This window comes from Podarcis muralis, chromosome 6 (assembly GCF_964188315.1).
Source record: "Podarcis muralis chromosome 6, rPodMur119.hap1.1, whole genome shotgun sequence".
Lineage (NCBI taxonomy): Eukaryota > Metazoa > Chordata > Lepidosauria > Squamata > Lacertidae > Podarcis > Podarcis muralis.
The window spans coordinates 46,755,908-46,783,046 of NC_135660.1; the positions used below are offsets into that span (position 1 = coordinate 46,755,908).

The 27,139-nt window shown below is 41.0% G+C and overlaps 1 protein-coding gene across 6 annotated transcripts in view; it reads right to left on the minus strand.

Annotated features, from left to right (window-relative positions):
• SORCS1 (sortilin related VPS10 domain containing receptor 1) overlaps positions 1-27,139 on the minus strand; it is a 365,332-nt gene that overhangs the window by 81,719 nt on the left and 256,474 nt on the right. For all 6 annotated transcript variants that reach the window (XM_028730333.2, XM_028730337.2, XM_028730335.2 and 3 more), the window contains exons 6-8: positions 15,795-15,859; positions 9,247-9,365; positions 6,901-6,990 (exon numbers count right to left, since the gene is read on the minus strand). In XM_028730333.2, coding sequence (XP_028586166.2) covers positions 6,901-6,990; positions 9,247-9,365; positions 15,795-15,859 — 274 coding nt within the window. The remainder of the gene's footprint in view (positions 1-6,900; positions 6,991-9,246; positions 9,366-15,794; positions 15,860-27,139) is intronic.

Genomic DNA, 27,139 nt, shown 5'->3' on the forward strand with positions numbered 1-27,139 from the left:
GGCTTTTACCCACAGCGCCACCCGCGTCCCTTATCTACATTTACTGGCATCCAAACTTCTATTGGATACTGCAATTGGTTAAACCCAGTCAGCCCTCCCAACTATAGGATTAACGGTGCAGAGCTTTGTGGCCAGGGGGCACAGCTATTAAGCAGGTGCCTCTTGTTAGAAATCTCCTTCTAAACTTTTGCCTCCATTATTCAGATTTCATTGGCAGCCTGCCATTCAAATTCCAGCTTGGATTGATCAGATGCCATTGCCTGGTTTAGGAATAGCCAACCTGACATTTTTAAAATAGTCATCTGCTAACACAGGGTTTGGAGACTGGAATGACAAACGCACGAGGAGAGAGCCTCGTAGGCATGCCAGTTCAGTATTCATAACTTGCAGATAACCAGGCAGCTTCTTCCACTCTGTATTCAGACAGGAGATATTTTGTATTCTTGGTTGCTTTGAGTAAACATTGTGGTTCCCCACCCCGCCATTCCTCTCTCCCTTCTTTATTCAGTCTATATATTGCCAGACTGAGGAATTGTCAGCAAACTTGTCGTGTGCAACAAATACCACTCAGATGCACCACATAATGCGTCCCTTCTTCTTTGTGTCAGACACAGTAATTCGCCTGTTATTTCTACTGGGTAAATCATACCATGAAACAATCTTCCTGCTGACAAAGAGAAGCTAAATACAGGGGGATGGAGAGGGAAGTTGTACCACCACCATCCTTTTCCATGGGAAATAAAGATACCTCTTGCCTTTGGAAAGAACAGGAGGGAATGCTGTCTTCCAATTAGTGAATGCCCCCTGACACTGGCCGTGACACCTTTCCCATACATCTGCCTACAAAAGCATCAAAACACCAGCCTTCAGAATTCCCCAGTCTGTATCACTGCAGGATAGTCAGCATTAAGATGCAGCCCATCTGTCTGGCCTTTATACCTTATGTCTTTACAGGGAAAGAACGGCATTATGCACATGACTTTGTTTGGGTGAATGTGAAGGGCTAAAGGTCAATGCTTTCAGAATTGCCAAGATGCTGCAAGTGCCCTTTTCTCTGCTGACCAGGGGATCTTGGCCTTTTGGCAAATTGAATGGCATAAATGCAATATCTGATTTGTTATCTTGATTGAAGATGCTGTCAGCTAATTTATAGTGTGCATTGCTGGGTTTCCCTCCCCGCTCTATAGGGTGTTAGGTCCTGTTGACCTGCTAGCTCAATGATTAAAAATGAATGAGGAGCACAGAGTCTTTCCACCATCACAGAACGTGGGACCATAAAAATGATCTGGAGGGATAGCAAAGTTCAGAAAGATGAGAGGGGGCATAGGCTGGAGACTGAAAATGCAGAACTACCCAACAAGGATAAACATGCTTGAATGACAATAGAGAAAGGCAGGTATTAGGAGTGAAATTGTATATTGTGGTAGATTCATTTAGAATGTACTCAGTCTCAATTCATCACATTGCTACCTAGGTAGAGCAATTATATCTGGTTGGTGGCTCTGTAAACAATGCACAGAATCATGCATCACTTCTATCCTTTAAAAAAACAATCTATTAACGAAATCCCATTTTTCTTATCAGTTGTAGATGAATGGCTACATTTTCTGTTTTAAACTGCAGTTTTGAGGTGTTCATGAATTCAGAGTATGAAAGGTAATGATGGACAAATTACTTGTCTACAATTCCCCCCCCTAAAATTTGTAGCTTTGGGGGAATGTTGACCACACTGTTGACCACCCAGTACAATCTGATTGCATTCCACAGCCCTCTGAAACATGCAGGAGTTTCACAGCAGCTGGACAGATGTGGAAGGCTTCTCTGAGATTAGAAAAGCTGGGCATCACTTTTCCTAAGAAATAGCTTGTGAGGGTGCAAACATTTCACACACTGCACTAATAAGTGTGCTTAATCAACATGCATAAGATATATATCTCTCTATGTAGAAGAAGAAGAGAATAATAGATTCCATAGGTTAATCTATCTTCCTTTCACCAGGCTGGAGTGCCGAATGTTATATAAGCACAGGAAAAAGAGGCAGGATCATTGCCTTATAACCAGCCATAAAGAACAGCAACAGCAACAGCAACAATCTACTAAGTGCCTTAAAGAACCCCAAAGCACTTCACAATGGCTGTGTTAAAAAGAACAAAAAGACTAATCTAAGAAGTAGAGTACTATAAGAAATGGGAAGGGAAACAAAAGCAGAGGAAAGAAGAAGGAGAGGACATAGAGAGAGCAAAGGCTTATGTTATCTAGAGGATGAGTCTCACAACCATTTTAAGGGTCTGTCCAATACTCCTAGAATCTGTTTTCTGTCTGGGGCAGTGGACTAAGCTGAGACTTAGCACTCAGGACACAAGAAAGTAGCAGGGTAAACTGGCCACACGTAAGATGTTGCTGGCCTGGTGGGGCAGAGCCACAGCAATAGCCTCCAGAGAGCAGTGTTGCTGCTGCTCATTGGATGGAGGAGGGAAGAGGTGGCAGCGAGGTCTGGACTGTGCAAAGGCACTGGTGAGAGTGCCGGATTGGGCTTCACTGTATGTCTGCATAGCTGGTCCTCACCACAGACTCATCCCTCCTGGTAAGTGGCAGGATGCTGCAGCTCTGCCCCATCAGGAAAACTGCTGCTGGTTAACACAGATTGTAAGAGAAGCACCTGGGGGACACGGGTGGCGCTGTGGGTAAAACCTCAGTGCCTAGGACTTGCCGATCGTATGGTCGGAGGTTCGAATCCCCGCGACGGGGTGAGCTCCCATCTTTCGGTCCCAGCTCCTGCCCACCTAGGAGTTCGAAAGCACCCCTAAGTGCAAGTAGATAAATAGGTACCGCTTTATAGCGGGAAGGTAAACGGCATTTCCGTGTGCTGCGCTGGTGCCGGCTCACCAGAGCACCTTTGTCACGCTAGCCACGTGACCTGGAAGTGTCTGTAGACAGCGCTGGCTCCCGGCCTCTTAAGTGAGATGAGCGCACAACCCTAGGCTCCCGGCCTCTTAAGTGAGATGAGCGCACAACCCTAGAGCCGGACACGACTGGCCCGTACGGGCAGGGGTACCTTTACCTTTACCTTTAAGAGAAGCACCTATTCATTATGGTAAGAATATTCAGATGCTATCCTCCCAGCCCTAGTTTCTAATGAAAAAGTCAACAACACATATCCATAAAATTGGACCAGCCCAGACCCTGGCAAAGGAAAGTTCCATGCCTAAGGCACTGTAATCACTGGCAAACACTTTTGCACCAATTAACGTCCATCAAAGTTTATGGGAAGAGTTTCACCCCAGACATTAAAATTAGAGCTTGGAGTTGACCTAAATACCTTATATCTTCCATCAATCTATTTTCCATCCACACATTTTGTATCTCTAAAATTCAATATAAATATGCATACTTGGCGAAGGAAGCATAATTATAAAGCAGCCTTAACAAAATGCTGCAGGTAGAGAATGTCAGAGACATTTTGCAAATAACACAGTTGACTGCTGTAATGATGGACCACTAGAGTTGGTCCACATACAGACCTGCTGGATTAATTTTGTTCTATCTTTTAATGTTTGGTTGAATTATGCCTGGGCCATTTGTATTATTTGCCACAACAATGGTCTGATAGTAAATTAATTTGTCTGATCTATGTCCCTAGAGAAATTCCAGATACGTGCTTTGTCCGATAGGCACAGTGTTTGTGGAGGTGATGGAAACACTCACAAAGCAATATGCTGGAAACCAAATATACCAGTCATTATGCTGATCACAACTGATTCAAAATCACTAGCACAAAAAGAGTAGCAATAGTGCAAAGCCATCTACAGTTGCGCCAAACTGATAAACTGTTCCTCTTCTATGAAATTTGCAGGTCTCTTCTATGTTTAATATGAATCATTCTCACTATCGCTGCATCAGAGGCACATGATTTTTACCATTTATTTTCACCCAAAGCAGCAGAAACATCAAGGTGGGGAATCTAGCGATCGAGCCACTTTGTCTGGGTACCAAAATTCCACAAGCTACTGTGGTCTCTAAGAAAAGCTTTACACGCCATTGATTTTATTTGGGCAGAGTAATTGAGCTGAAAGAGATTAAAGTCTCTCTAGTCATAAAGGACCTTGCTTGTTTCATTTCCTTTTGACTGTGCTGCGCTTTGTTCATTTTTAATAAAGGCAGCCACCTGCTTTGATAACAGCATCCTCAACATGCCTTTACCACTGTAGCTCTGTGCATACAGATTTAGATGTTCACCCTTTGAAGATATGGTGAGATTGTAATGAAGCACCTTGTTGCCTTAAATATCACCCTGTCGGTGGATTCAACAACATCTGCGTCTTGTGCTGGGTGACAGGAAGGCCTCTTGGGGCTTGTTAAGCCAACTGACATCCGAAATCAGTGGAAGCTGCTTGGGAACTATTTAATATGAGCAATTTCTACAAGGAATGGGAGAAGCTAATATATATGCTCTGTCCAATAACAGGATCTATCCTAAAAATATGAATCCAGCTAGAAAGCCAAGGGGAATCCTTAAGAAGGAACAGACTCACAACATATACAGGAAAGGTGTTCATTGCTACTTCCAACTTTCCTGCCTGTTCTCCACAAATATAACTGGCTGTATAGCTAGCTGGGATGGGTGAATCTACCAATTTTGGTTTGTCTCAGTCCCCATCCCAACTCCAGCACTCTTCTTAAGTTCAGTTCTCCACATTTCACACCAATTTACATTATTATTATTATTATTATTATTATTATTATTATTATTATTATTATTTTAAAGTCCTCATGGAAATTCATCAGCATTTTTACATATTGTGTTTAATAGGCAATTTCTCCACAAAAAGAATTGTACATCTTTTAAAGTCATGTAAAATAGTAAGTAAAGACAGTAATTAGCAATCATCCATGGTCCCCATCGCTAGTGAAACTATGTGAAAGTCTATGCAACTGCTTTAGAACAAAATACTCCTCTTATACTTGCATTGGCATTATCCCCTTCCATACGCTCCTGTCAGGGAACTGCCATCGGCTCAGGGGGGAGAGGGGAAAAGCCAGATGGATTACAGAGAGCCCCCAAAGATCGTGGGAAGCAGCTCCTCCTCAGCGGAGGCGAGTAACCATGCCTCCAGTGGAGAGGAGCTTCAGGGCTCGGAGGAGGCAAGGCGGTGCAAGGACACCTTGCCTGGGCAAAGTGGGGAGGAGGGAGGTCCTCCGTTACCCACACCCTCCTTGCGCAGTAAGCTTTCGCGCCAAGAGGGGAGGCGCAGACTGGGCGTCAAGAAACTACTTTGCTGGGGAAGGTTTAAGGACCGCCCACTCACAGATTCTGCCAGTGAATGAGCCAGCCATGGGAGAGTGGCGCTCTGGACAGATAAAGTTTATTTTGGCATCAAAAGCAAGGCTTCACAGCCGAGCAGGGAGGAATTTGCCTGCTTGCTCTCGAGCAACCCCTTGGAACCCTAATAGCTCCCTTTATCAATGTTTAGATTTTGCAATGCCTGCATAACTGACCTGCTTTTTTGCTTATGTGTTAGATATCAGGGCCCACTGGGGTCAGAAACAAAGGGTATGGACCAATTAGGCCAACAGGCAGAATCTGGAACAGGCAGATATGGGACCAAGAGCTAGAGACAGATAACATAGTTTTAAGATGGACTGGTGGTTTTCAGGTGTGGTAAGGAGGTGGGTAAGTAAAATCTGCAGCAACTGGTGCTGGGAATAAAGTCTCTGGGCTGCCAAAGTCCCCAATTTGAGGCCCCTGGTGTGTTGTTTGTTGTTGTTGTTATATTTCTTACCCACCCCTCATCGTGAGGTTCCCTGGGGAGTGCAGTTACAACAATTTAAAAATACAGTATTAGTTAAAATAATCTAAAATAAAATAAGGAATCAATTAAAGCAAATTGCATTACATTATATTGGAAAACACCATTATTTACTTATTACATGTGTATTTTGCCTTTCCTCCATGGAGTTCAAAGTGTTATATTATGGTTCTCCTCTGTCCTCACATCAACCCTGTGCAGTACATTAGGCCAAGAGACAGTAATTGGCCAAAGGTAGCCCAGTGTGTTTGTGGCTGAATGGTTATTTGAAACCTCGTGTTCCCAAGCCTTATGGTGAAGGAAAGGTAAGAAATCAAATTTAAAAAAACAACAACAAATAAATAAAAGTGAGAGTCAAGGGTGCTGACATTTCCATAGGGAGATGTCTCAGTGTCATTTCCTGAACAAAGAGACCACGAAGCATTGCATACTGAAAAGCTGGCAAGGAATTTCATAGGCCATATTTCCAGCTTGTGACATAATGGAACAAATTGGTTTGTATGAAAGACAGCAGTCCTTAATAATTTCCCTGTCCCTCAAGTTTTGATTGTGTAGTGGTTTAAAATCAAGTTCTAAGTGAAATTTGCTTCCTCCTGACTGACATATTTTACATGGGCTTTCTACAAGTTTTAGCTCCAGAAGGCAGTGATATCCTTTTAGGTTCCACTGCTTCATTGTTCTTAATTAGGGAAGATGTGAAGCCAACACACAAAGGCGCTTTGTTCTTTAATCCCCATTAAGTTACATTAATAAAGCAAAATGTGGGAGCTACTGGCACAAAGAAAAAGGAAAAACATTTTAAGAGAAAACCACAGATGTCAGTAATGATTAAAATGAAACACTAATTAGTAATTTCCACCAACTCAAAAGTCAATCTGCATTTTGAATGGAGGTCCTTGGCTAGCTGTAATATTGACCTTAATGGATGGGGTTGTCCCCCCCCCCCCGCTTGGATATTTTCTTTAGTAGGAATCAGGTCTGCGTGCAAATTAAACCAATTCTGAAGTTGCTGCTGAAAAGCAGTAATGCTAGTCTGCTAGTCAAACCGTGAACTGAAAGCACATGCATGAATATCCTGAGCATAAGAGTTTACCTTTGGCAAAGCATACTTAGGAAGCCTCATCTGCGCAAATGCATTTCTCCGATAGGACACGTAGTAATGAGGACGGCCTCCTGATGTCAGCTGCAACATATAACATAGTTTTCTTTTATTATCAAGGTTATTATCATCACTGTTTCATTTTTCCAAAGGCAGGGAGAAAATAATAGGCAAGCTGGAAAGGGGAATGCAATTGCGGCAGTGACAGCTCAAAAATGGGACTGCAGTTACAGCAGGAGACAAAATAGGCATCATTCAGATTGTCAGCAGTGAAAACTGACAGCGTTAAGTGGCCTAACCTATTCAGATTGCTTGTACAGAAAGACAAAAGGGCACAGGAAAAGCTGCAAATATAAGTGCCTAGAAGCAGCCTTCTGAATCCTCATTTGAGCATGCAGCATTTGTAATCCTCGTGTCAGTGGTAGTTGTTCTTAGTTTCTAACAATCAGGACTTGAGAGTATAATGACACAACCTTTTATGTTTGTGTCAGCTTTGGGAAAACTCCCTGCCCCCTTCAAACCCAAGACCAGATTGAAAGTTTTGGTCAGCTGTCTCAAGTGTACCTAAGTGCTCTGAATTTTGCAGAGTGCTTAACACTTATTGTTACATGTTTCAAAGCAATCTGTGTTTTCAACACCTGAATGAATGAATGAAACTTAATTTCTTCTAAACTACAAAGGAAAGCTAGCTGCAACTAAGCCATGGGTAGGTAAACTAAGGCTTGGGGGCAGGATCCAGCCCAATCGCCTTCTAAATCTGGCCCACGGATGGTCCAAGAATCAGCGTGTTTTTACATGAGTAGAATGTGTGCTTTTATTTAAAATGTATTTCTGGGTTATTTGTGGGGCATAGGAATTCGTTCATTTTCCCTCTCCAAAATATAGTCCAGCCCCCCACATGGTCTGAGGGACAGTGGACCAGCGCCCTGCTGAAAAAATTTGCTGACCCCTGAACTAAGCCAATGAAACAGACTGTCCCCTCAAAATTGGTTTAGGACAAAACAAAAGTGACACTCAGTAGCTTACACTGAGGAACATGAGTAAAAATGAATGGTCATCATCATACATTAACAACAAGGGTGATGACTGCCATATTAAATAGAATCAGCAGTGGGTTGTTGTTTTTTCCAGGAGTACAAAAGGGTATTCAATACCGGCACCTCTTTTTGTTGCTAAAAAGTGTGGCACTTACTTTAACAACTTCATTGTGAGTACCGGCACCTATTTTTCTAGAAAAAGCACTGAATATCAGCTTAGTCTAAGCTTAACAGTGTGGCCTTTATAAACCACACAATAGACTTAACAATGCAATGCAATGCAATGCAATGCAATGCAATGCAATGCAATGCAATGCAATGCAATGCAATGCAATGCAATGTGTACTTTTGTTTGATTATGTAACAGGCAATGGAATTTACACTTTTAACAGTACGGGTAACAATGGATGGCACTTGGTAAATTTGTTGTGGAAGAAAAAAGCAAGACAATGTATATGTGCTCTTTTAATAGACAGGAGGGCTGGCAAAAGTTCTTCTTTGGGTGGGCAGGTGCTATGGGGGAGTCAAATTCTAGGTCAAATTCTGCTTACCCTTATAGCTGGGAGAGACAAGTAAGACAGTATGGCAATACAGCCACGACTCCCAGTATAATCCCAGGTCAGAAATCAGAGACCTCAGAACCTCATGAAATAGTTGGAAGCCAGATAATTTATAGCACATCTCCACTCTGCTTGCGTTTTATTTCCTTTCTCTTTGTTATGAAATGGACAGCAGCAGGAGGATAATGAAACCTGAAACTGTTCAGATATATTCTCTGGCTTTCACCTGGAACACAGCTCAGCTGAATATATCTCATCTTCATCCTTTTCGCAATAATCATAGCCCATGCATGACAATCATGCCTGATTACTCCTCTCAAGTACTCCCCTTCCATCTCTCTCCCTTACCCCTTACACTCCGAGCTCAAACTAATAGAAAAAAACTTGATTGTTCTGTTGCAATTGTGATATCAGAATCTGGCATACAAACTTAAAAACCTGGTGAGATGGAAGGATGCTCTTGGAATAAAATATGAGGTTGGCTGATTGGCAAGGTAGATTATTGCGGTACACATTGTGCACACTCCAGGCAAAACCCCTCATGACCCCCGCGTTGATAAGGTACTTGAGGTAGAGGCAGAAGTAAACAATTAGCATCCCGATGGGACCAATGCTTGGCTTCGATGCACTGAAATGGAGCATTCATGCAATCTGTTTTGTTGCAAGTGTGAGGGAAGGCAGATTAAAATTCAAGGAAGGAGGACAAATGATTTGCAATCAATCAGTGGAAAAGCTGTTCAGACCTGAACAAACACATAATCATCCTGGACAATGAGGGAGTCAGAGTCAATGTATCCTGGAAAAGGTTTACTTCTTATAGCTTCAGAGCAGTTTTGCATCCTGCAGGTGATGTACTGTGCATCTGAAATCACAAAAACAACAACAATGCCTTTAGCAGCTGAATACTCTCAACTTTACAATGAAATATGTTCCAAATATGCTTTCATCCTTGCAATAAATTGATGCCCTTAACTAAGATTCATCAATGTAGTTCAGAAAATAGAAGTAAAGGAATGAATTGCTCCCTCCGCACTTGCCACTGTTAGCCTACTTCGAACTGGTGGTGATGGAAAGTCTGGATAGCCAGGGTGACTTTGCTAGACATGGAAGAGATACTGGAAAAAGAAAAGAGAAAAAACTGAAACAGTGTGGTCAGAACAGCCTGTGCAGGAAACGGGAATCTCTATAATTGTTCTCCCTGCAGCCCTTCCCTACTCTAAAGATATTTCACAGTCACTGAACTCTTTCTAGTTTCCATCCAAATTATTAAGTTGTTTTGCCAAAGCAAAAAGTCCAAATTCACCTTAAAATTCTATAAGCATGTTTCTGGAGGTTTTCCTTCCTTGTCAAGCCAACTCTAAGGGTTTGGTAGGGAACAGAGGTATGTGGTGGAGCAACTAGTGGCCATGATAGGCTGATTTAGGCCCAACATTTCCAGTGCTTTTCTCCATGGCAAAGAAAAGTAGGTATTCTTGTGTGGATGACTTTGAAAGTGGACGCATGTGTACATGCAACCCCTTTATAGAATTAAGCCTACACAACGATCCATCTCACAGTTGTCCTCTACTCTTCCATACTGCAAGAAGCAAGTGAGTAGGGTGACTAGCAGGCATCCTCCATTTAAAGGGATGGCTGGCTCAAGTGCAGTTTAAAGATAAAGAATCCTAAGATGTGGTCTTAGACAGTTAGCACCTGGAGAGCAGAGGTCACCTGTTCACAGTCTTCCTCACAATGTACTGTGTAGCATTTCTATTTAAAGTATAGCCATTCTTTCTAAATCTGCATTCCCCACTCCTACCACTACTCATTTAGTTGGCAAAAGAAAACAGCTAGGAACTTTTATTAAATTGTTTTAAAAGGTATCTAAAAATAGTTTCAAGAAACACAGGACTCACTTAGGAAATACATGCAAGGCAGCAGACCCTCAAGCCTCTTTCAGAAAGAAAACATGTACAACTACTAGTACTTGAAAGGAAAGAATTAGCACAGTCATATCCAATATCAACAGTGAGGAACATGAATGACTGAGCAAGGGAATACAGCTACACGCATATAGTTAGAACATCACAGTGAATTCCTGAGTGCTCTATCTTGATGGCAATCTACGTTTACTTGAAGGAAAGAAAATGGTGATGGGAAAGAAAACGGAAGAGGAAATGAGTTTTGAAAACACTGTCTTTCCCCTCTGCAACAATGGGCAGCTGATTATGTAAACAATAAGTCCCTCTGCTTCATTATTTTCTCCCTAAAAAACTGCATAATCACCACAGGGACAAAGTAGCATTCTAAACCACAGTGTTTAGCTCCCTTTGTGTATAAAAATTAATAGCAATAACTCATTAGTGCCTCAGGGATGGAAACAAAGTTTTAGTTTGGTTTGCATATGAATGCAAACCTATCTAATTTGAACTTCCCCAAACAGTCTGTAAACAGAAAGGCAACAAACATTTGAAATTCGCACTTCTCTGAAATTTGTGATGCAGTTCCCTAACCATATAATATATATAAAAGAGCATTTATAAGAGAACCGTGTGCCTCAAAACATGTGCATTAGTGAAACTAACATATAAAAATGCATCATGTTGGGCAAAATTGCTTTCCAATACATGCCTATGAAGTAAAATCCACATACAATAATGTGTATTAGGGAAAATCTGAACTCAAAGTGGCAAAACTGAATTTCAGATTGGAAAAATGAGAAACTGGGAGAAACTAAAAATGACAGATTCATCCATCTGTACTCACTCATAGCCTCAGTTCACTGAACTCTTTCCCACATTAAGAGATTGATCATGGCATGACATTTTGGGAATAAAAACACTCTGTTCCACTGTATTTCTAGCACCCCCCTTCCCCAAATAGCCATATGTTGGTTTCAAACCAAGGAGTGCTCCATATTATATTTAGCTGCTATATTACCAGAATGTGGGAAACATGCACACACATACCTTGCTATGCATATATAATGTGAATATGCTGATGGGAGCCTCAAGCTGCCCTGGTTCCTGGCTGTCTGAATACATAGTGACCATGAAATCAAATGGGTCTGTCTCATACATTATGAGGCACAGAGCACACTCATGCACAGTGCATCTTAATGTATGTTCACTGAGATATTTGTGCACATAACTGCAGCCTCTGTTGCAATTGGTCTCAAATATGTTGTTTTTGTAAAAGACATAAGAATATAAGAAAGTTCTGCCAAATCAGATAAAAACACTTTAGTTCAAGGGTGGCTAACCCACAGCTTGAGTGTCTTATCTGGCTTTCTCTTATCCCATGCGTAGCCAAACTAAGGACTGGAGGCCAGGTCCTTTTATTTAAAATGCATCTCTGGGTTATTTGTGGGGCATAGGAATTTGTTCAATTTTTTTTTTCCAAAATACAGTCCGGCCCCCCACAAGATCTGAGGGACAGTGGACCAGCCCCCTGCTGAAAAAGTTTGCTGTCTTATCCCATTCCCCTCACCTTGCAAGATCCTATCAATTCTGGCCATGGTGACAAAAGTAGACATGGCACTTTGGTGGCTGGAGAATTTTAAAACTCTCTGCCTGCCCAGCAGTCTGGTGGGGATGTAAATTGCCCCCCTCTGCTGTCATCAGATTGATCATTTGCTAAGCATGGAGGTTGAACAACTCAATTCTCTGTTAATCTGTGCAGATTAGATGGAGAGGGTGACTGTATTCTGTATATGATTTTGTCACAACCAGTCTTAGTCACATCTGCTGCTGGCAGGGGTGGTCAAGGTTGAAAGTGATGTTTGGACTAAAGAAAGTTTGGTCCAAAGTTTGTCTGTTTCCAGGGGTGGCATACAACCATTATGACTCAAAGACAACCATGGACAGCCTTATCTTCCATGACTTTGTCTATTGTCCTTTCAGTGCTATTTAAGTCCATGACTATCACAATGAGGAAAGTGAGACAGCAAAGAAGAAAAAGAAAAAAAGGACTCAATACAAGGATTTTTAGATATTGCATTTTTACAGCTCTTTTTCAATAATTATTTCCTCTTGAGCTAGGGTAGTAGTGTTCATTGAGACACAATTCAACAACAGGTACTCTCTTGGTATGCAATCCATGAGGATTTTTTATTTACCCAGTTATACAGGAAGCACCTCATCACTTACAGTTAATTCATGTCAATTAATATATCCCATTGCTAAGCTTTGGAATTAATTTCATTCCTTTTCTGGCACAGATGTTCTGCCTCCCACTAGTAATTGGGATGTTATGCTTCTCATTTTCAGCACTCATATACCCAACAACAGCTGCTGTTTCAATTGTTACGGTAACATTGGAAATATACCAGATCTCGACTAGCAAAAAGAGATTAAGAATTGCCACACTGGCTCTGGTCTGCATGGACTGAATAGCTAGCTGTTCGTCCCTTTGTTTTTCTAACCATCTAGAAACAGGTTGTGATACATATGTGATACATATCCGTTGATTTGGTGAAATTTACTTTCAAGTTATTTGTGCTGGATCGTGGTGGATGGGAAGCTTCTCTCTCCCAAATTCAGTCAAACTGTAGAGCTGGAGTATTCACCTTCCATTGGTGAATACTTAAAGAATGAACTGATTGAAGCAAATCTGGACATATTTTTAACTACAGCAATTATGACTCACACAGTCAATCTAAATATGTGCCTTTACCATTGTGGCCAGTAAAGGCTATGTGTAGGCTGGTTATAAAAGCACGTTTGATGTGCCTGGTGATCTACCTCTTTGATGAGATGCATAAGGAACAAAGATTCTTGAGCAGACGATCCTTACCGTAATATGGTATGTACGCAGTATATGATTCCCAAGTTCCTAATATCTGTAAAGGCTTCATTCCAAGGATATCATAATACACATCAAAATATGGCACATCAGATAAAGCTCTACAGAGGCCATATGTTAACTGCCCTGTCGTTATGGAGCAGCACTTCTCTGTCAACCTAGTCTACTACTTAATGTGTAGATTTGCCTCTGCACGTCAGAAGAGTGAGCACTTGGATGAGGCTGACCGGGTGCCTTGTATTGACAGCACAATCAGATGTGGTCAAGGAACTCTCTCACTGTTTTGAGAGCAATGACCTCATCTGTTTTAAGCAGCTTCCCTCAGGTTCCACCCCAAACCACATGCTCTGCTTTTGCTAGGACAAGATGAGCACGTTGGTAGTGGGGCCCAAGCATTTTTGGGGGAAAAATCCATTCTACTATGTTCTGGGCTAAGACTTAGCGTCATTTCATAAAAGGCATTCGCTATATAAATAAGTACAACTCACAGGTTCAGAGTGGGTTTGAGGAGTAGAGATATGCAGAGAGCATCGGTGATAAGCCTGAGACATTTGAGTGGTATTTGCCCAAAATAACCTCTCATGCTTTACTAGTCCAAGGGACCTAGAGTTCAGATCCATCACCAAGAGTCTCATTGACTCTTTTCTTTTTGTTAGCTCAGGGACAGATTGTTTTGATAGAGCCTCCTAAAACATATTTCAAATACATGGATTGTGATGAACAAAGACGAACCATAATACTAATCCAGTGCTCAGAGCCAGGATGAATACTAGGAATCACAGTTCTGTGCTTTCACCTTGGTAGTAAGTATGCATGCGCTGAGTTTGGGGAGGTTGACTTTAACTATTTAAGATGCTGCATATCAGATATTTAAATTAATGATACGGTAGCCCACAATTTAAACAATTTACTGCCCGTTATCTTCACTCTAGGCATTTAGTGGCAAAGACTCCACCACATTAACCCCCAAAGCATCTGTATTTGGGGTGACCTCAAAGAGGCAAAACTCCCCCTTCATTCTTCCCTTCTAAAACTCTTTTCTGGTTCAGTTTTAAGCTTACTGCAAGCTCGCTGTGATACCCATGGGATACAAAATGAAAGCCTGAGATAAGCTTCACATGAGAGTCATTCAATGGAAAATGCAGAAATTGACACTACTTCCACACTCATTTATTTACTTTTAGTTAAAATGGGCTTTCAGACTTCAAGAGAAACTATTAAATATAAATATGGATTTTAGTTATTTACTTTCAAAGTGTACAGTTGATCAAAAACCCTTCAGGACTTTGCAAAAGTGTTAATGGTGGGATTAAATTTATACATTGCAGCATTAATGCTGAATGTTATTTAAACTGATACTGGATGCTATAAATATATGCTACGCAAACTATTTACTCCACTTCTTTTTAAAACTGAACTGGATATACTTATTAACTATTTGGCATAATGTGTCTAATTTTATTCTCTGTAACTGTTCACTGAGCCTTCCACTGCAACTCTGTCAAGATGGAATTGATCTGTTAAGGTATTTTTATACCAGCCTTCACCACAAGAAACACAGGCTTGCATACAACAAAATAAAATACAACAAAGCATAATATATTAATTATTTTACTGTATACTATTGCACATAGTACAATCAATCTTAATCAATCTTATTTATGTTCCTTCCCATCTACCTCAGTTCTACCTCCGTGATAATTTCTTGGGATTCTGCCTTTTACGTAGAAGCCATCCATAGGTGAGAGAGCATGAAACCTCCAAAATCTGAGTAGCAGCCTGATCCTGTGTAAAAGCTAGTATATTCTGGCTGAGTTCAACGGCATGTTTGTTAATTTGTTTGTTTCATTTATTGGCAGCTCATTATCAAAACAATCCCACTCTGGTGTGAAAATGTTGTGGCTACATATAAAATACATAAAAAGAACAATAATAAAACCGAACATTAAAATCACTAAAACATACTGGTATGCAGTTTACAGGTATTCAAGAAGATGGCAGAAATGGAAAAGAAGGGCTTTCAGAAGCAAAACCAACTGAAAAATATCTGTGTCTCTCTCCCCAGCTCAGGGACAACCGCAGAGAGAAGGGAACGCTATCATTCTGAAATGATTCCAAAGTTTGTGAGCCATTTTGTGGAGGAAAGAAGCCAAGATTCAAACTTCAAATATTACACACTTCCACAGCATCCCTAGAAAGGGCTGATCAAATGAAGCAGGCCATAAGAAGAAAAACATTTTATGCTTGTTGTTTCATTTTTATGCTTTCCTCTTGCAGATCCTACATGACTTACAAATCTTTTCTATTTCTGTATAAACTGTATTTAGCTGCAGAATATCCTTATGAATTGCAACCTACTTGAGAATGGCTTCCGCAGCACCAAACCAGACAGTAATGTGCTGCTGCTGCTGCTAGATCTCTCTGATGATATCTTAGATCTGGATGCTCTTTCCATGACCAAGTATTTACACTTGCAATAAAATGACTATGAAGAAGCAAAAGAACTTACGGCCATCCACTGTCTTTGACTCCAAATGGACTATGTCTGGCTCTTTAGTAGTACCCATCCTAGACCTGAAAAAGGAGAAATTAAAACTATAGTATCTGTACACTGAGTTATATGGAACATTTTATAAAACATTGTGTCCATTTGCATAGCTTAAATGTTTAATGAGAAATATTTTATAATTTGTTTAGAAAACAAATTCCCCATTAATTTTCAGGCAGTTATTATTTCTCTTATGAAATGAACGTGAGATTCGGGAACAACTAGAAAATAAAATATACTTATTCGCTCATAGGATCAGCAATACCAAAATATAATACGCTCAGCATAATATGCGAATAGAAAAAAAAATGCTTTGTTAGATACATTTAAATGGGTTCTTATAGATCTGCTTTTAGGCAATTCTCTAAAAGAAGCTTTGTGGCCATTTGCACAATGTCACATATTATTTATGGCTCATCTCTGGATGCTAAATGAGCTGAATCCAAGTGCTAGGGAGCAGCATCTGCTGTGGTGGTGGTGGTGGACTTCCAGAAGTTGCTAGACTACAACTCCCATCATCCCTGACTATTGGCCATGCCAGCTGGAGTCCAACATTGTCAGGTGGGCAGAGGCTTGTACAGTTTTGTAACAAGGAAACTACATTCCTGAGGTTTCCTTGGGAAAAGCCATGATCATTAAAGTGGTATAAGAGTGCTTTAAATGTATGGTGTTGCTGTGACCATAAAGTTCTCCCACAAGCTACTGACAATCTGGAGATACCCTTAACCTCTGCTTTGATTTCACTGTGTCAATCTCAGTTCTGAACATTCTAGGGCCATATTCACACCATACAGGTAAAGCACTATGATACCTATTTTAACAGCCATAGTACCCCCCTCCCCAAGAATTCAAGGAGCTGAGAGTTGATAGGAAACTCCTATACCCCTCAGAAATCTATAATTTTGGGAGTAGTTTAACGATAAATCCCTCCTCCCAGGGAACTCTCCTTCTTTCCTTCTTTTTCATAGGTAAGAAAGAGCTGTTGAAAATGTCACCAGCGACTAAATTCTTGGAGAAAAGCAAGGATTTAAACTGGGCAAGGATGCTCTGAATTTTCAAGACGTTTTGTTCATAGTAGAGAAGACAGATTCATTTCTGAAGTTCATTGGTAATTTAGCAAAATCTAAATTGTGGTTAAAAGAAAATACTTGATCCATTCAATTTCTTAATTTTGTTCAACAAATACATCTGGAAGACCCTAACCCATCAGTAGCAATTCATGCGGAAGAACAAATACTGATCATTATTTCTTAGTAGATTTAAGTGAATAAAAAATGATTAACATTGACAGTAGTCTATATTTGCCAAAGCCTAACTAAATTAGGTGTTCTGGGGGAAGAAACCCTGAAGCTTTTGAATTACTCTTGTCAGTACTTGCATTGGAAGTCTATCTCATCACTATGAACGTAATTCTGTTTGCAAAATAAAAAAAGATACCCATTCAACTTATATGAAAACAAGTCCAGGACACAGGCACTACTAGATGATAGATAGATGATAGATGATAGATAGATAGATAGATAGATGATAGATAGATAGATAGATAGATAGATGATAGATAGATAGATAGATAGATGATAGATAGATAGATAGATAGATAGATAGATAGATAGATAGATAGATGATAGATATAGAGTGTGACCAATGGCTAATTCAAGGAACCCAAAATGGGCACTAATGGGAGCTTTCCCTCTATTGATAATTTTCTTTGTGTGTGTTTGCATGGGACAAGTGGAAGTGTAAATGAGCCCTCACTTGTGGCAGAATCAAAAGCAATGTGGTTTAGGCACTGAAAGCCATTAGACACATTACGAAACATTGGCTCAGGGCTTTCAAAATGTATTCTTTTTAAACGCTATTTGATTTATAAACCAGTGAAAGATTTGGACTGACTCAAAGGTTTTAGTTGAATTAATCATGTAGGTGTTATACCATTATTTAACAAAATCGTTAAAATACATGTTAGAGCATACAAATGTGGGTAATATTCTGAGGAGATTAATAATAGTAACTGTTTTGTTTAAATGAATAGCACAGAAAAGTAATTTCAGACCTTTGCACATCAGCCTGATTTTATTCAAATACACTTGTAAAAATACAGTACATAAATTATGTGACTAAGAAAGGTGATTCACTAACTAGTGCTTTCATGGTTAACCCTAAGTCGAGAAATCATTCTGTTTGGTTCAACTCTGAAAGATAGGGCATATTTTCTTATAAATCAGTGCTGCCCTTTCTTTCTCTAAATAAACGTTCATTTTTTAATGGTAGAAACTGTGTATTTGACAGCCATGCTATCAAGGGAGTAGATATACTGCTATCCTATGGTAGAGTTTCAATGTACATTTTGTGGGGTGGATGCTAGGGCTGTGCATTGACCCCCTGATCTGATTTGTGCCCCCAGTTTGTAAATCCAAATTGGACCTGATCCAGTCTGGACTACTCTGACCTACCCCATATTTGAAGCTGGATAAAAACTCAGAAAATACAAATCTCTGGAAACCCCATTGACATAATTAAACTAAAATGGCCCTAACTTTTCTGTTCCTTCACACAGACCTGACCAGTGCTTTTTTTCTGGGGGTACGCAGGGGTATGCATACCCCTAAACATTTTCTGAATCTAAGTCTGGCATCATTGAGGGGCAGTATATCAATATGAGTAGGAAAATGAGAGTACCCCTAAACATATTTTTTTTTAGGAAAAAAGCACTCGACCTGACAATTGGAGATATTAACCCTTAAAGAAATGATTAATTCTATCAAATGTCTGACGGGTAGCTCCAGCGGTTTTAAAATTTACTTTTTCCAAAAAAAGAAAGTATGTTTCAAAAATACTGTGCAAATTCTCATGGTCCTATGCTTGCTGTGTTCCTTTCATCAAGATTTTAAAAGCATATGAAGATGTTTGTTTGTTTTTAAGGCTTGAGATACTAGACATGGGCAGGCAGCATCAGGAAGATGTTGGCAGAATATTTTGAACTACAAATTTCTACAGATCAATTCAGGACATTCTGATCCATTTGGTAGCTGCTTCAACTAAAGCAAGGTTTGATTATATTAAACCAGCTCTTCCTTAGCAGGTGCAAATATCACCTGTAAAGCCCCAAGGCCATTGCATTTCATAGAATCGTAGAATTAGAAGGAACCATGAGGGCCATTTAGTCTAACCCCCTGAAATGCAGGAATATTCTTGCCCAATGTGGGGCCCAAACCGACCACCCCGAGATTAAGAATCATATGCTCGTCTGACTGAGCTACCCCTGGTTCAGAAGTTATATGCGCTTCCCTGGATATTCTGATCAGTTGTTGTTTGATCCGTTCCAAATTTTATCTTTTTAGAAACTGATACCAGAGCAGGGTCTTTTCCCAACCTGGCGTGTTTTCAGTAAATGTCAGAAGCATGCTACTGTTGATCCTTCCCAAATACAGGGAGCAGAGCATCTGAAAAGGGTAGCCATCCCCACAGGAAAGGGCTGCTTCAAGATTGCTGGAGGAAAACCCAATAAATTTCACTCTATGAGATGAAATTTGAAGATATGATAGCTGCTTCAGAGGGGGATGAAGCCTGCCAAACTATGGAGACAAATAGGTCCAGGAGTTTTAGGCACTTCAGGCATTATTCCACTGACAGAGAGACCTGCCAATTACAATGCTGGCTTGTTGTCAGTCTCCCTTCTTGGCATCTTTCTTATTGGGAAAAGACTCCAGAGTCAGCCAAAATCTATTACAAAGTTAGGCATCCGAAAGGCGCAACCCTCCCTCCCCCCCAAAAAAAAACAGATTATACAGTGCAAACAAATAATTTCCCTCCCTCTTTGTTTCAAGCCAGCTAAGAAGCACCCCTGATTTCTTCTGGTTCTAATTTGGATCCAAAGCAGAATATGTGCATTGGCTCATTTCTGAAATGAAAACACTTAAGTTGGGAGGGGAGTCTGGCACTGTGAAGCCTTTCCCTTTGCCTGCAAATTTGTCTGAAAGGGGCTTTCATTTCTGGATTCTGCAGGCATTAAATGGTGACTTCATGCATGCTGTGTTAACTTAGAGAATTTGGCCAACTGAAATTTCCATTTAACTCAAACTAGAATATGGTTCACTGTCTACGTACAGCAGGGTCAAAATGAATATAAAATCCACCATTCAAAGAAAGTTGTTCAATCAGCAATGTATTTAGTCTGACACTTTCATATGGTTGTGTGCATGTGTGTTTTCAAAAGACTATCAAATGGTGGTGGAGAAGCAGATTATTAATCAATTTACATGCAAGTTATATCTGTCAAGTAAAGCTGGAATCACAAAACATAAACCAAATCCTGTCCCTTTAGATGTTTCCCTTTTCAGAGACTTTGAAAAGTCACTGGTTTATCTTTCAGGTGGCATTTTGTCTCTCTTTAGAGCAGTTGACGGTATTACTTAATAAATGCTGTAAAGTCACATAATGTCCTGATGCAGATAACAGAGGAAGCACTGAAGAAATAAAGAACCGTGACAGAGGAGGACGTGATTTGTATTCAAATCTACCAAGGCAATACAGTGCCAAGTTGTGAATTGAAGGAGATTCTTTCAGGTGGAAGCAGAGCAAGCTATTCCCTCCCGTAACCGAGAAAGACCTTGGGTGATATATTATCCATACCCTAAAAGAGCTGCACCTTGAAGCTTAGATTCACAAAAAAACAGTTTTCCTATTGCACTCGTCCTTGAACAGTCTCGTGCAAAGAAGTCACCGAGTTTTCCAAAACTGCAGCAATGTGGATCCTTCCATTTATTCATGAAAAATGCTTGCAATCCCACCTTTCCATTATAAAACTACCTGAGGCAGCTAACAGCATGACAAAATAATAAAATAATATCATACTCTCGCTTTCCATTTCAGTTGCAAGGTACTGTATCCAAAATCGCCATAATATAAGGAAAATAGTTGTGTAAAATTACCAGATGCAATATTTTTTAAAAAAGAAAGAAATTCATTTCCAAATTAAAGTAACCTTTTATTTTTGACATTAGTCTACTATGGAACTCAGGGTGGCACACATGGGCATATCCTCTTTTATTCTCATAACAAATATATAACAAAATTTAAACGGATAAATGGTGACTTATTCAAGATCAATAGTGAGCTTCACGGCTGTGTTATATCTAGGCAAGTTGAATTAACTGTGCATTGTCCACTTAAGTACATTCAGTCTTCAGACTGTCTGCCCCCACACCCTCCACTTCAATTGAATTTGGTGAAACCTAATTGTAGGCCTGTGTTTTAGAGCCCTGCCAGGAAGAAGAATGTAAAATGTTTTTATGTTTTTTTTCAATCTTTTGTAAGCTGAGTAGGGAAGGCCATGAAGCATAGCCACCCCTGTTCTGTAGAATCACACTCCTTTCAAGATATGAGAGCAGCTCACTTCTGCACTTTCTGGAAACAACTGAAGAGATGTCTGTTCTGACAGGCTTTCCCAGATGGGTAAACGGGCCTTGGTCACAAGTGTCCACTTGTTAGGGTTTTTACCCTTGTTTTAAATGTCTCTGTTGTTTTTGTGTTTTTAACCTTTAGTTATCTGATGTGTAAATCACCTTGAGATGTAGTGGTTTAGATGGTTATTAGTACATTAATGATAATCAATGCTTGGTACGTGGCACAGCAGATGACTCCTGAGAGGTGTCCAGGGCACTTTCTAGTCCTGTTATGTTGGATGAATTTCAGTTAGTACGGCTTGAGGATGTGGACAAGGTGCTTGGATCGGTCAGGGCGACCACTTGCCCTTTGGACCCTTGCTCCTCCTGGATGAAAAAAACTAGCAGGGACGGGACAGATGGTTAGGCCAGGGAGGTAATTAATGTCTCCTTGAGAGAGGGGGTGGCCCTTACCTGCTCTTGGCACTTTTGGAGGAAATTGATTCTCTAGATCCATTTCCATCTAGGTTTAAGCCCAGTAATGGCACAGAAACTGCTTGGAGTGCCTCTGTTGGGAGAGACACAGTGAAAATGTGTCACTGTTAATTCTCTCTGTGGCTTTCAATACCATCAACCATGGTATCCTTCAGGTCCTAGTTAGAGGTGGGTGGTTTTGTGGTGTTTCCCATTCTACTTGGTTCTACTTCCAGAAGGTGATGTTTGAGGAGTGATCTTTGGCCCCATGGAGGCTTCAATGAGGGGTTGCTCAGAGTTCAAACCACTGAGTGGGGTCATCTGGCGTTTTGGACTACATTGTCAGCAATATGCTGATGCTACACAGCTCTACTTCTACTTTACATCTGCAGTGGATGTGCTGGGCCTTGCCTCAGTAATGGATTGGATGAGACCCAACAAACTGAAGCTCCATCTGGATAATTCTGAGACCCAGTTAATGGGTGGTTCCCTAAATTTGATGGATGGGAGGTTGCCTGCTTTTGATGGGTTTATACCAGGCATTAACCCTTAAGTAAAGGTAAAGGTACCCCTGCCCGTACGGGCCAGTCTTGACAGACTCTAGGGTTGTGCGCCCATCTCACTTAAGAGGCCGAGGGCCAGCGTTGTCCGGAGACACTTCCGGGTCACGTGGCCAGTGTGACGAAGCTGCATCTGGCGAGCCAGCGCAGCACACGGAAACGCCGTTTACCTTCCCGCCAGTAAGCGGTCCCTATTTATCTACTTGCACCCAGGGGTGCTTTCGAACTGCTAGGTTGGCAGGCGCTGGGACCGAGCAACGGGAGCGCACCCCGCCGTGGGGATTCGAACCGCCAACCTTTCGATCGGCAAGCCCTAGGCGCTGAGGCTTTTACCCACAGCGCCACCCGCGTCCCTGATTAACCCTTAAAGAAATGATTAATTCTACCAAATCTCTGATGGGTAGCTCCAGCGGTTTTAAAATTTACTTTTTCCAAAAAAAGAAAGTATGTTTTAGAAATACTGTTCAAATTCTCATAGTCCTATGCTTGCTGTGTTCCTTTCATCAAGATATGAGCATATGGAGGTGGGGTTTTTTAAGGCTTGAGATACTAGACATGGGCAGGCAGTACTGGGAAGACGTTGGCAGAATATTTACACTCAGAGAGAGTGTAAACCAAGCATGGCCAAATGTGACCCTCCAGCTGTTTTGGGACTACAACTCCCATCATCCCTAGCTAAAAGGACCAGTGGTCAGGGATGATGGGAATTGTAATCCCAAAACAGCTGTTGGGCCAAGTTTGGCCATGGTTGGTTTACACTCTCTCTGAAGGAGCAGGAATGATACTGGCCTGACAGGACTCGCTGCCAATTAGTTTCCGGGTCCAGTTCAAAGTGCTTTCTTTTCTTTTCTTTTCTTTTTTCTCTTCTCTTCTCTTCTCTTCTCTTCTCTTCTCTTCTCTTCCTATAAAGCCTTGAATGGCTAAGGACCACAATACCTCAAGGATTGCCTCTCCCCATATTAGCCTATCCAGACCCTGCAATAATCATCTGAGGCTCTTCTTCATGCACCTCCTCCATGAGAAGCTCAGGCTTTTTTGTAGTTGCTCCCTGCCGGTGGAATCCTCTCTCCAGGGAAGCTCACCTGGTACCTTTATTACATATTCAAGCCAATATATTCCTCTTCCCTCAGGCCTTTAAAACTGTCTTTGTAGACTTTTGTTTTTGTTATTATGCCATATATTTTTGTGCTTTTATATTGTAAACTTTCTTGTGATCTTCAAATGAAGAGTGGTATGGAAATTTATTAAAATGATATTAATAAAAATAATAATTATACTTCTCCTATATTTTATCCTCAAAGTAACCCTGTGAGGTAGCTTATGCCGAGACGTAACAATTGACCCAAACTCAAGCTGTGGGCAACATGCTCTGCCTACTCAAGATGCCCCTTTAAAATGTGTTTTTTGGGGGGTGGATATTGGGTTATTTTTGTTTTTATTTTATTATGTATTTTGTGTTTTTATATTGTGATTTTATCCTATGAACCACCCCGAGAACCGTGGGTATAGGGTGGTATACAAATTTAATAAATAAAAAGAAATAATTATAAAGTAGGTCATCTCATTTCCAAATGAATAAACTTTACTTCGTGAGTAAAAGGCAATAATCTGAAAAGTTCTCCAGGCATAGAAGCATGGTTAAGAATGTCAACAGCTCAAGATATACTTTGCCTTAAACTGTGGAATTGCAGGAAATGGGATTTTAAAAGATTTTCAAGATTAAGATTACAGTTATTGCATACATCTAAAGTTCTGCTCACCAAAACTTTATAACCTGGGTCTGAAACTGTTCATGCATGATTTATAGTTTAAACATCGCCATATTTTTTTCTTCACCCTTTTTTTTACGGTCAGTCTTTATCATGAGTACGCACTGTTGCTCATAGGGTCTCCAGTCCACTAGCAGAAATACCTAATGTAGATTTACACTGTGACATATACTGTATGTTTTACTTATGGCTTTCATGTTTTACTTATGAAATTGTTTGGCTGGAATTTCAAGACAGAGTCATTCCAGTGGGAATAGCAAACTGATGTTCCTGGCTGCCTTTGCAGAAAACGGTTATAATGCTATGAAAAATGTAAGGCCCCCTCAAAAGCTTCTATTACAAAGTTGCTTCCTAAAATTTTAATCACTTTCAAACATTTCAAGTCACCATAAGGGCTTCAAAGCTTCAAAAGAATTTATGTCGAGGCCCAGCAATAAAAGTACAACAGTTATTTTGTTTTATATGAGTATGTAACGGAGACAGGATTTTTTTTTTTGTGTTTTTTAAATAGATCCATGCCCATTTCTTCTTTTATTTCAGAAAATAAGTGTCAAGAGCAACTAGTGCGATGTGTTGAACTAACTGGTAAGCTTTATCTCAGAATCAGAGAAATGCAATATTGAGAGTGAGCTGCTACTCCTACCTCCAGCTGTGAGGAACAGCTTTCTGTATCTCAAAAGCATCATCAAACAGGACATCAGAGCCAAAGAATAACAGCACAGAATATACACGCCTCAGTTTAGGACAATTTATGCCCTGGAAACTAGCATTTTGCCAGGTACATTTCAAGCTCCTTAGGTTCCTCAACACATAAACTTACCTTGCATCAACGCATTCAGCTTATGCTAGCACTGCATAACTCCTTTCTTCCTTCGGCTATGTGATATATTTCCATTCAAACCTACTTTCTCATTATCTTGCTTATGGCTAATAAGGCCCGACACTTATGAGCTATGTTATTCTTTCCTGCAAACTACATTCTACCATTAGGAAACAAAGAATTCCTTTCCACCCACATCTATACCATTCTGCTTGTGTGAAGAGGCAAAAGAAGCAAAGCAAAGTTTGGTCACCCCACAGGGGGAAATACAGTGCCCTCCCCACAGCTTCACTTGTGCTCAGTGGGGATAGATTCTGGAATCCATACCATGGTTTCTAATTCCATGGTTGAGCCCATGTTAGGAAATGTGCTTCTGAAGAGCAGGGGTGGAGGAAGGGGGATGCAGGGGGTGCAGTCCGCCCCAGGTGTCACCACTGAGGGGGGTGACAAAATGCCGGGCAGCACTCACTGCGGGACCTGCAGCGCACCCAAGCCATGTGTCTCTCCTGGGAGAGACGTGGTGGCTTGGACCCACTGCAGGCTCCGTGCTGCCCAAACGGTCCATCCGTTGCCTCCCCCCTCAGCTGTAGGGCGGCTGAGTGGGAGGAGGCAGGCAGATTCCGGAGCCCTCGCAGTGCGCCCTGCTCCTATGGGTGGCTCATCCCACCATCGCCCCGCATCAAGGGTGGTTCTCTCCGTCCCTGGGCATGCTGCCCCAGGCGCCCAAGTGGCTTCCTCTGCCGCTGGAGAAGAGTATGCCTTTCACTCATTACTGAACACCACCACACACCCACACTAAGAATGATTCAGACTTATAGGTAAGGATGGCAGAAGGGCTTGTCAGGTGGGCTTCCTTCTGTCCCCCCTTTAACCCCTCATCAGAGCACAGACTCTTGCCAGGAATGCTTTTTGCCCACTGAATTCAATGGGGCTTATTTTCAAGTAAGGAGAGTAGAATTTCAGTCTTATTCTGCTGCTTCTTGTCAATTTTAAAAATCAATGGAAAACATCGTGGGGGGGGCAGTTTCCACATGCAACAAGACTCTTTGATGTGCTGCAAAAGGCTAGCAGGGTCATTCCTCTGGAAATTCATTAATTTTGAAAGGGAACACATAAAAAGTAACTGATTCATAAATATTGGTTGTTTGAGATACACATGCCTATTATGAGGAATAAGATATGTAAAAATACATATATTTCTACATCAGTGAAATAATCTGCTTTTAATACCAGGATTGAACTAAAATCCCCTCATTTTCCTCTATAAAAGATATAAATATAATTCAGATTTCCCCACCACCTCTCATCTTTGAGATCACCTCTTTTTCTCTCCCCTGAAAAGTGTTCTGTCCCTGGGAATTTTCACTGCCATAAACACATTCCAATGTAAGTTTACTATTGCTGCTGTAGATAGAGTGCCTAAATTTATAGGTGCTAAACACTCACTGTAAATAAAGTCACCAAGAATTGGGATACACAGATGCCAAACCAGGACATATCCAGGTGGAAATCAGTACAAATGTCCAGGAAAGTCTGGACGTATGGCAGCCAATGGCAGCTGAAAAACAGCAATTTCCTCTGTGATTTTACCAAAAAATCTCAACAACTTTGGGTTCCCCAAAAAAGTTCAACAACCTTTCTACCTTTGAAGGTGACCTGGAAACTACAACTAATCCAGAATGCGGCAGCCACACTGCTGACTGGGAGTGGCCATCGAGACCACATAACACCAGTCTTGAAAGATATTGGCTCCCAGTATGTTTCTGAGCACAATTCAAAGTGTTGGTGCTGATCTTTAAAGCCCTAAATTGCCTTGGTCCAGTATACCTGAAGGAGAGTCTCCACCCTCATCATTCTGCCCAGACACTGAGGTCCAGCGCCGAGGGCCTTCTGGCAGTTCCCTCATTGCAAGAAGCCAAGTTACAGGGAACCAGGCAGAGGACCTTCTTGGTAGTGGCACCCGCCCTGTGGAACACCCTCCCACCACATGTCAAAGAGAAAAACAACTACCAGACTTTTAGAAGACATCTGAAGGCAGCCCTGTTTAGGGAAGCCTTTAATGTTTGACGGACTGGGAAAACCCAGCTAGATGGGTGGAGTATAAATAAATTATGATGATGATGATGATGTCTGGATTTGCACTGTTTGAAATATGGCAACCCTACTCCAGCAGGAAAAATAGTATAATAGTACTACAGCAGCAAATGAGAAGTCCAGGCCACAGCTGCAACTTAGCTTTTACATTCTCAGTAGGCTACTACATCAACAAATCTTCATGCACCGCTGCTCAAATTTATCA